The sequence below is a fragment of the Camelina sativa genome, chromosome 19, assembly GCF_000633955.1.
Source record: "Camelina sativa cultivar DH55 chromosome 19, Cs, whole genome shotgun sequence".
Classification (NCBI taxonomy): domain Eukaryota; kingdom Viridiplantae; phylum Streptophyta; class Magnoliopsida; order Brassicales; family Brassicaceae; genus Camelina; species Camelina sativa.
Window position 1 is genome coordinate 1,899,380 of NC_025703.1, and position 10,141 is coordinate 1,909,520.

Genomic DNA, 10,141 nt, shown 5'->3' on the forward strand with positions numbered 1-10,141 from the left:
AAAAAAAAAAAAAAAAAAAAAATCACAACTGTGATGTGTTAAAAAAGGAAATGCCTCCTCTTATGGATCATTAAATAACTAATGATTTAGAAGAGGCTATATAGACGTGATCCACATGTGACCTTGGAACACACCACGAAAGAATTGTATCGAGGACTTAAATGTTAGAAGACTTGTTCAATTTAGATCTATTAAATCTAATTAACAAAGTCGAACCACCAATAGGAAGATGAGCGTCGATGAAGTTGCGGAACTAGATAATTAAATACTCCATCAAATAGATTGGCAAACTGGTCATTTTATGCTTCGCATTAATTAAGTATTAGAGCAAATAACATCCCAGTATCTGTGTTCTCAATTTTGGACGAAATTATTAAAAGCCTACTTGAAATAAAAACATTCAATTCCTGATAAGACTTCTGATTTTTTTTTTTTGAATAACCTCGCTGATTTAAATATGTGATCTAATTAATCTAGCAATACAAGCAAACTGTACTTTCCAACTGTCATTTACAGTTTATTTTTTATTTTTTACTTTAGCATAATAATGTTTTTTTCACATGTTATTGCATAAACATGATGAGCAATCTAGCTAAGTTTTTTTTCTTTAATTTATGACTTTCTATCAGGGATTAGTCTTTTTTTTTTTTTTCTTGTCAAACAGTCTAGCAATTATAAAACGATCGGAATAATACTACAATGATGGTACGAGCACGAATCCAATATTGCACCATAACTGCAGTAGATAGATGGCATAACAGTAAATAACGACGTCAACGCATCTAAATAAATCCATATAAAGAGAAACCATAGCTATCAGAGTCGTCTCTCTATCCCTCTTGTTCTTGTTCTTCAGCTCGGTTCAATTCTAGTTTTTTTAGATACTTTGACTGAAAAAAAAAATGGAGGGAGAGAGTAGTAGTATTGAGAAAGGATTATTATTGGTAAATAAGGAAGAGAGTGCAACTACAAGTACTCCACTTCTTTTCTTCACCACTTTCATCATCGTCTCTGCGTCTTTCTCCTTTGGCGTTGCCGTATGGTCCCATCTCTCCCTTTCTAAATTTTGATTTGATTACTTCTTTTTTTGATAAACTTTTAAAAAATCAACTGGTATTGAGAACTGGCTCATGTTTCTCTATAGAACTTTAATATTCTGATCTCTTTAGACCCATCACCATGATACATAAACTTCTATCATACCAACAGTTGACAAATTTCTAAAACCCGCCATCGCCATGATATAGAACATCATGATATAGAATGGTCACTCTATATATATATATATTTTATAATACTTATTTTCTCTATGTTTTGGAGTATTCCAAATAGCATTTTTCGAAAATCATATCAGAATGGGTTTTGCAAAGAAATATCCCAACTGTCTTAAATTGCATGTATCTTCAATTACTTTTTGATGAGAATCAGTTAGGGCATACTGCTGGTACAATGGCCTTCATTATGGAAGATCTTGATCTTAATATCGCACAAGTAAGTCTATCTTTAACTAAGTTCATAACTACTTCTGATACGTTTTAAGATATAAAAAAGGTTCAGTTTTATTAATATTTTATTTCGCAGTTTTCTGTATTTGGTTCTCTATTGACGTTTGGAGGAATGATCGGCGCAATTTTTAGCGCCACGATTGCAGATTCATTTGGTCGTAAAATGGTTAGATTTTTTTTTTAATGGTTAGATATTTACTGTAACATATTCCTTAATTAAACCTCAAATCCCTTTTTAATAATGTTTTCGTTCTAAAATATTTTCTTAAGACCTTGTGGATCGCGGATGTATTCTGCATAAGTGGATGGCTTGCAATTGCACTAGCCAAGGTTTGTTTCTTCACTAATATTCCTTTAGTATTAATTGTTACATTATAAGCTTACTCTCTGATACCGAATATTTTATCTTTGCGTAGGATATTATTTGGCTCGACTTGGGACGATTTTTCGTGGGAGTTGGAGTTGGTCTCCTTAGCTACGTGGTACTTTTTTTTTCGGTTCTGAATATAAATTTTCTATTTATCATCCCTTTACCATTTTTTTTTGGGGTTAATTATAGATATCTCTAAACTTTTAATAACGCTGGTTTATATATATATATATATATGTTTTTATAGGTTCCTATATATATCGCAGAAATAGCTCCCAAAAATGTGCGAGGCACTTTTACTTTTAGCAATCAGGTTATGTAAATTTTATAGTTAGTTTATAATCAAATATATGTATATGTAATATGTGTGCTGATGAATAATGTTTAGCTATTTACAGTTAGTTTATAATCAAACTTATATATATCATGTATATATGTGTACTGATGAATGTTTAGCTATTTACAGCTGTTACAAAACTGTGGGCTCGCAATCGCGTATTTCCTTGGAAATTTCATGTCATGGAGAACGATTGCCCTAATCGGTGATTCAGTCTCATATACTTTTATTTATTTTTCTCCAACTTTCATTTTCGATAATTTAATTTAATTTCTGGAATAATAAAACTGTTTCACTAGAGATGCTTTAACGTCTTTCAGGCATATCTCCATGCTTGATACAACTTTTTGGGTTGTTCTTCATTCCTGAATCTCCAAGGTGGCTGGTTAGTCATACTCATATGATATGAATCATATCATACGTGCTGTCTACTTTTTAGAAAAAAAATTACAAATGGAAAATATATAACGTCATTAATTAATTATTGTAGGCAAAAGAATGCCGCGACGAAGAATGTGAGGTTGTTCTTCAGAAATTAAAAGGAGAAGAAGCTGATATTAAAAAAGAAACCCGAGAAATCATGGTACATTAAAATTATGAAAATTAGTATTAAAACTTTTTTACTATCTCATCCATTATTTTATGTTTTACGTACCGAATTGTTTCTCAGAAAACTAAGTTGTATTCTAAAAATATATTGTTTGTTTTATATAAACTTTCAACATTAATTATTTTGGTCATCTTTATACTAATTTTGCAGATTTCTGTCGATGCTTCCGCGAATATCAGCATGCGTAGTCTTTTCAAAAGGAAATATACTCGTCAACTTACGGTATGAAAATGGGTTTTGTTCATTAGCAACAAATATTTATACTCGAGTAATTTCAATGACGTATAATTGGTTAACCTGATTTTTTTTTGGTTACCTAAATTTAGATCGGGATAGGTTTGATGCTTTTGCAACAGTTAAGTGGAAGCGCAGGATTATCTTATTACGTAGGCAGCATATTTGATCTTGCGGGTAAAACTTTATCAATTTCATTTAGATATTATATCTTTCTTAATTCTTATTATATGATCATCACGTAATTAAATTAATGGATTTTATAAAAAGGTTTTCCTTCTCGGATTGGGATGACGGTGTTGTCTATTGTCGTGGTACGTATATTATGTAACTTTCTTCGATTAGATTTTATGAAATTGTAATTTTAGTGCCCCCAGTAAACACATCATTGATCATGATAGGTACCAAAAGCTATATTGGGTCTGATACTTGTGGAACGATGGGGACGACGGCCACTTCTTATGGTTATAATATTTTGTATTGTTTTAATTTATTAACTACGTGTTGGACATAAAACAAAAATGATTAATTACGTTGATAAAATATCTATTTTCTTTTAATGTACAAATTTGCAGGTATCTGCATCTGGTTTATGTTTAGGTTGTATCTTACTTGCAGTAGCGTTCGCACTGAAAGGTGTCCCTGGGATTGTAAATGTTACTCCCACTTTGGCATTTATAGGAATATTGGTAAGTGAGATCCAATTTATGCAATTTCAAAAATAAAAAAAGTCATGCTTTTCATTTATTTGAATAATTAAACAACATGATATATTTTAAGTTTATAATCAAACCGACGACCCTGTTGTATTGAATGTTTTAACATATACAGTACTATATAACTGTTATTAATTTTTAGTGATATAATCTATTGTAATTACAAAATGTGATTTTGTTAATATAAAAAATCAATATCCAAACAGACATATAGTATGATGTTCGCAGCTGGATTAGGAGGGCTACCATGGATTATAATGTCTGAGGTATATGCACATTTATTTACTTTTGGCATGCGTAAGCAAAGTTATTTCTGACTTCTTATGTTGACATTTTAATTGTTCAATTAATATATTCGTTATATTATTGTTTAGATATTCCCGATGAACATGAAAGTGGTAGCTGGGAGTTTAATAACCATAACGAACTGGTTTACTGGTTGGATCGTCAGCTACAGTTTCAATTTCATGCTTCTTTGGAGCCAAACCGGTACGTCAAAACTAGTCCAGAAGCACTAAACCGGTTTATGAAATTTAAGATGTCGGTATCTTGATTTATTTTTGTAAATTCGAATTGCAGGGACTTTTAGTATATTCGCCATGATAACTGGAGTAACGGTTGTATTCGCATGGTGGATGGTACCAGAAACTCGAGGTTTAACCTTAGAAGAAATCCAACTTCGACGTTCCTAATTAATACTTCGAGTTATCTTAAATGTCTAATACAAAATGTTCGGGGAACAAAAAACAAACAGAACAGTACTCCTAAATGGTTTCCACGATGAGTTCCACAATGCTTTTTGTTGCTTCACAAGAGTTTCTACATTCACTACTTGTATTTTCTATTTTTCTTTCATCTTTTCATCTCTGCTTTGCATTCTAACTTTCAAATGTTGTCCCTTGTGAAAAAAGCAAAATAAATAAAATTATTATTATTTTTATAAAAATAATAATAATAAGATAATCAATACAGAACGTGTATATATATACATATAGATATCAGTGTAAAGCGAATATGGTCTAAATTCTATGTAAGGTCATGTTACCCATGATGCAGACAGTTGTGCTATAATCTTTTTTGTTTGTCAAACCAAACTTCCTTGGTATAGGAATTAGGAAGCCCCACCGAACCTGTTCGTTTCAGGTTAATTAGATCGTGAAAAGTCGAGCCAACCCAACCAAAAACTTCTGACATAAAAAGTGAAAATAATACAATGAATTTTTTTTTTTTTTTTGATAGGAATGTGAATATTCATATAATACAATGATTTGATCATGTGATATCGCATGCACGTTTCTTGGTCCAAAACTCACAATCTTTTAGCCTCGTGGTACCTTTCGTTTTCCGTCCAGGTTCAGTGAATGATATTAGCTTTTTCCCTAAGTCCATCTAATTCGTTCATTTAATATGCAATACATACTGTACAATGGACACACCGTATCCAGTTTCAAGACTTATTAATATACTGTATATCATTATCAAAAATATGTAAATAATATTTGCAAAGACACTGCCAATATATAATAATTTTTATATTTGCTTTTTTTTTAAAACAATTTTACATGGTATTATACAATGTAATGTTTATTTAGGTTGTCCCTGTAAGCGAAGCTTGCAATTCTTCTAGTGACTGTCCTTTGGTCTCCGGGACGAGCATCCAAATGAAAATCAATGACATTCCCCCAACCATCGCAAATATGTAAAATGTTCCTATTTTTATAGAAAACAACATAAACTGAAATTAGAGAATGTAATTTAGCAAACTAAAACTAAATAAAAACTAGATTGTAAATTAAAACCATCTTTCTAGTTTGTAATTTACCCTATCTATCTATTGTTTACTTTATGTTCGGATTAGAATTAGATTGGTTTTGTTTTAGGCGACTCTCTTTATATCCTTTCAAACCTTACATATATATTCGAATTCATTGGAAAAATATTAGAGAAAATAAAGGACCTTGAGCGCTCCATTCAAACATAAAGTTGAAAGCGTAACTCACGAACCACCCAGTGGTCCACGATGTTAAAGCGACGATTGTCCCTGCTGAAACTTTTATATTTATTGGAAATATCGGCGGTATAAGAAAAGAAAAAAACAAATGAAATGGTTGATTATTTCTTATTCTAGTGTTTACAAAATTAAAGTAAATGCTTCACCTCAGACATAATGACCCAAGGTAGCCCTCCTATACCGATTGCAAAATATCCAAAGTAGACCTAACCAAAATAATCGATTTAGGTTCAGAATTATTACTACAAATAAATACAAAAAGGTATGATATATAAGTTATATATGTAAAAAAGGAATGATCGTTTCAAAATTGAATAATTTTACAGAATGTTTATGAAGACTAAAGCTGGAATCAGTTCAGGAAGCAGATTCATTTCCTGTTCATTCCCATATCAAAAAAGAATTAAATTAACAATATCCTGTATAAATATTATTAATTGGATTCTGTAATATTTGAGACAGTCAATCTAGAAGTTTGCTCTAATTATTTCTCTCCCAGACACCATTACCGAGGCGCCGCTACCACCACTTTTATCCGACGCCGGTAGAGTTTCGGCTTGTCGGCGTCGGGTTCTCTCGACCTCCTCTCTCCCTTGCTGCGTCCTTTGTTCTCTTATTCCTTTTGGTCTCCTTCTTGGTTTCGCCGGAGTTCTCTCGAGAGTTTAGATCTCAGCTCTGTTCATGCTTCAGCTTCATCCTCCCCCTCCCCTGACTCAGTCTCCGATGAACCCTCACAGTGTGCTTTCTCCTTTGTGGTCCCAGCCACCAGACGCTTTCTCTGAGATCCGTGAACGCCCCAGTTACTACGGCTTCTGTCGATCTTACCGCCTCCTCTTATTGTCAACCACAACAACTCTCCGCTCCTCGGATCCAAATCCACTCACCAAGTGCTTTGCTTGGCTGCAGCAGGACGGGAGCTCTGTTTTGACATTGGAGCCGATGAAGATTTTGACGTTGAAACCCACATCCTCGGCGCTCCCTAGCTCATCATTGTTTCCGTTCTTGTCCAGGTTTGCTCATCAATCTTTAACCAAAATCCTGGCAGTTAGGTTACATGGGTCAATTGGCTTGTCCTTGAACTTGAAGATATTTCGATCTGCTATAGCTATATTGAACCCAACCCCCTTAGACATCTGTGTCCTCTGTTTGGTTGGTCGTACTCGACATGATGCTTCTGAGTGTAGGGTCTCTCTATTCAGATTAGTTTGCGCTAACACTACATCAAGCTCTAAATCTTTAGTACCAGAGTTCTTTGCTTGGTCAAGTCGAGATTTTCTCGAAAGCAGACTCTTGGTCTCTTATGATTGGCTTGTTATCTCCTTGCGTCGAGGCCAGTTGAGCATTTTGGTCTGGAGGACTGTAATGCCGAGCTACATTAGTAATTTTGACCTGCAAGTATGGCGGATTTTGCTGCGTACGTCCATTGCTCCTATGTGCCGTTTATCACCAAAACTTTGACTCTTTCAGCCCCATCGTCTAAACAGGTTTGGTCTGAACTCCACTCTCTCACATACCAATCATCAATTGCTTTACTTAAGAAATTCATTAGTCCGAAGACTGCTCTTGAACCTTAAGACAACTTGGAGACTAGTTTGGTACAAGAGTCCTTGGAAAACCCTGCTTTTAGAATCTTCCAGAGATGGCACCCTTAAAAGTAACATCGGCTTAAACCTCGACATTATGATCCCACCTATATGGAGAGGGGATTACCGACGGTCCACCAGTTTGCCTTCTCCATCACCCCCTTTTACTAAGCTCTCAACGCTGCAAAACATCTACTTTTTGAAGTCCCCTCCTATAAGCTTGAAGAATAGTGGCATTATGACCATTATTGTAAGGAGTAATGGTTACCACAACCTCTTCAAGCATCTCCCATCCAACCTTAGAACCGCAATCACATATGTAGTGACCGGTATTCAGAACGCTTTAAACCTCGTTCACACCTTTGGCAAAGCCCTACCTCGTGTAGTCCTTCTCATTCAAGTGAGACCTTCCCCTTTGACTCTCTCATCGCCACCCAGTCTTCTACTCAAGACAATGACCACCTTCCCTTCCATTGACCCGTTCATGGAAACTGCTGATATGCCTTGACCTCACAGGTTCCAGTTTGCTAGTCAGCAATTGGTTCATAGCTCTCAAGTTCATTTTATCGTTTGCTCTTATCTTTCCTTGTATTCTTGTTAAGTTTGATTCTGGGGAATGCCCCCCTATGTTGTTGTTTAAGCTATTCTACTTGTTGTGTATGTTATTTTCTATATAATGGAATGAAGCATATCGTTTGTTCAAAAAAAAAAATCTGTAATATTTAAACTGTCATTACAATTGATTTAAGGGTAATATTATTAGACCTGTAACGTGAAGCTAACCCCAAGAAGCAAGGACCCGCTGGATATTCCTACAGCAGAAGCCTACAATAATGTTTACAAGTAATATATATATATATATATAAAGTTAATTAGACGAAACATATATTACAGTAATAATTATTGTACAATGGTATGTATATACTAATTAAGTTATTTAATTGTGTCTTTCTAACTAATAGGAGTGGTCGTCTTACCCATTTACCCACAAGTATCATACCAATCAAAGCTTTTGGGATATAGAGAGAGTAAAAAAAAAATCATAAACGGTATAATCAATATAGATTTGAGAAAATTAATGTATAGGTACGCACCACGAAGACACCAAATATCATTGACCCAAGTCTCTCTGAAAAACCTGTTTAAAAGATGCAAAAATATGCATATATAATACTGATAATTATTAAATATTGCCGATGATAATCATAAACAAAATACTAATACGACTTTGAATATTCTAACCAGCTTTTCTAAATACGGCATTTGAGTAAAATGTGATACCGCTAGCTCCAGATAATTGTTGTATCAACATTAGACCGATTCCAATCTGCATATGTAAATAAAATGAAAAGGTATATAGTTATGTACATAAATCATTACTTCCATCAACTGTAGAATCATAGTATATAAATAGCTTTTTCACTCTGAATTTCTCTATATATGTTAGCATACCACAAGAGTTCGTCTGTACTTCTTCTGAAACATGTCACAGAAACTGGACTTTGAAACTTCTTCGAGCATTTTTGTCATAACCTATAGTATATAATAAAAAAAATATATAATTATGAGTACTTTATAAAGAGAATATACTGATAATTTAATTTGATAACAGATACCTGAATTTCAGCGGATTCACCTGAAACATCAGTGTCTTTTCCCCTAAGTCGATGCAAAGAACTTTCTACTTCTTTGCCTGAACCGACTTTAGCCTGAAATATATATATATATATATATATATATATATAATGATTGAAGTGAGGTAAAAAAAAAATGATTGAAGTAAAACTTATATATACTTATGTAAAATTTTATATCTATATTCAATGTATAAAGAAAATAAAATACTAACCAACCATCTTGGAGACTCCGGTATAAAGTATATACCGATCAGTTGAATGAAACATGGAAGAGCACCTGGACCAGAACTTAAGTAAAACCAATTTGTATATATAGTACAGTATATGTCTTTTATAGAATACTGAAATAAACAAAAGTTAAGATGTTGAAATCAGTATTATAGGAAATAATGTAAATGTCTTACGACGCTATAGTTCGTTACCTATAATAGCCAGTATCCGCCAATTAATTACAGTCCCATAAAAATATACCAGCGAGAGTCCAATGTTTAGAAGAAGCTACAAAGCCAAAAAAATGAGTATTGGTTGGCTACAATAGAAATGAAAAAAACAAGCGTTGATAGTAATAGACTGAACTTCTTACTTCTTACCTGGGTTGAAGAAGTAACTGCACCGCGAACATGTTTTGGTGTGATTTCCGCAATGTAGACAGGGACCTTGTTTGAATACATATGACAATATTTGTTTTGAGAAATGTGAAATACGATGAAGTTATATAAAATATAATATCGTATACAAATAAATTATAATTACCACGTAGCTAATCAAGCCAACTCCTATGCCCAAGGAAATTCTTCCCAAGTCCAACCAGAAGACATTCTTTTTTGTTTCCACAAAATTCAAATCTATGATTAGATATTTTGACGTATTTATTTATTTATATAGAAATCAGTTATAAGTGTTTTAGGTATTTCCACCTTTGCGAAAGCAATGGAGAGCCAGCCAAAAATGCAGAACAAATCACATGTCCACAATGTCTTTAATTGTCAACCACAAACACACGCACACACAAGAAAGAAAGAATATAAATTAGAATCTCGCTAGCTAGAATAATCGAACAAAATTACTAATCTAATTTAAAAACATTAGCTATATATACTTTATTGAAAGCAGTTTTTTTTTTTTTTTTTTTTTTTTT

The 10,141-nt window shown here is 33.3% G+C and overlaps 2 protein-coding genes across 13 annotated transcripts in view; one reads left to right on the forward strand and one right to left on the reverse strand.

The window, feature by feature from the left end:
* On the forward strand, nucleotides 858–4,588 carry LOC104764157 (sugar transporter ERD6-like 9). 2 transcript variants are annotated; one of them, XM_010487620.1, is made up of 17 exons: nucleotides 858–1,037; nucleotides 1,429–1,491; nucleotides 1,582–1,671; nucleotides 1,776–1,835; nucleotides 1,922–1,987; nucleotides 2,123–2,188; nucleotides 2,342–2,417; nucleotides 2,533–2,597; nucleotides 2,703–2,795; nucleotides 2,973–3,044; nucleotides 3,149–3,233; nucleotides 3,327–3,370; nucleotides 3,458–3,520; nucleotides 3,632–3,745; nucleotides 3,979–4,038; nucleotides 4,147–4,261; nucleotides 4,352–4,588. In XM_010487620.1, exons 1-17 carry the CDS (start codon nucleotides 903–905, stop codon nucleotides 4,462–4,464), a joined length of 1,380 nt encoding a protein of 459 aa, XP_010485922.1. In that variant the 5' UTR covers nucleotides 858–902; the 3' UTR covers nucleotides 4,465–4,588. The 2 variants fall into 2 exon arrangements, with proteins under 2 accessions (XP_010485922.1, XP_019096187.1); XM_019240642.1 differs by lacking the exon at nucleotides 1,776–1,835.
* LOC104764159 (sugar transporter ERD6-like 10) overlaps nucleotides 5,290–10,141 on the reverse strand; it is a 6,412-nt gene continuing 1,560 nt past the window's right edge. The window contains exons 3-15 of one of the 11 annotated variants that reach the window (XM_019240606.1): nucleotides 9,921–9,980; nucleotides 9,757–9,822; nucleotides 9,594–9,659; nucleotides 9,426–9,501; nucleotides 9,216–9,280; nucleotides 8,983–9,075; nucleotides 8,819–8,899; nucleotides 8,648–8,693; nucleotides 8,461–8,504; nucleotides 8,132–8,191; nucleotides 5,930–5,989; nucleotides 5,730–5,822; nucleotides 5,290–5,482 (exon numbers count right to left, since the gene is read on the reverse strand). In XM_019240606.1, coding sequence (XP_019096151.1) covers nucleotides 5,796–5,822; nucleotides 5,930–5,989; nucleotides 8,132–8,191; nucleotides 8,461–8,504; nucleotides 8,648–8,693; nucleotides 8,819–8,899; nucleotides 8,983–9,075; nucleotides 9,216–9,280; nucleotides 9,426–9,501; nucleotides 9,594–9,659; nucleotides 9,757–9,822; nucleotides 9,921–9,980 — 744 coding nt within the window. In that variant the 3' untranslated portion in view covers nucleotides 5,290–5,482; nucleotides 5,730–5,795. Of the gene's footprint in view, nucleotides 5,483–5,729; nucleotides 5,823–5,929; nucleotides 5,990–8,131; nucleotides 8,192–8,212; nucleotides 8,386–8,460; nucleotides 8,505–8,608; nucleotides 8,694–8,818; nucleotides 8,900–8,982; nucleotides 9,076–9,215; nucleotides 9,281–9,425; nucleotides 9,502–9,593; nucleotides 9,660–9,756; nucleotides 9,823–9,920; nucleotides 9,981–10,141 lie in introns of those variants that run through there. The other 10 variants (XM_019240605.1, XM_019240604.1, XM_019240602.1 and 7 more) reach the window with 10 other exon arrangements.

Bases quoted from the DNA above. Each gene is read 5' to 3' on its own strand.
- LOC104764157 (XM_010487620.1), top strand. From the start codon at position 903: ATGGAGGGAGAGAGTAGTAGTATTGAGAAAGGATTATTATTGGTAAAT. The intron at 3,045-3,148 runs GTATGAAAATGG...ACCTAAATTTAG, and splicing joins AATATACTCGTCAACTTACG to ATCGGGATAGGTTTGATGCT. The intron at 4,262-4,351 runs GTACGTCAAAAC...TTCGAATTGCAG, and splicing joins GCTTCTTTGGAGCCAAACCG to GGACTTTTAGTATATTCGCC.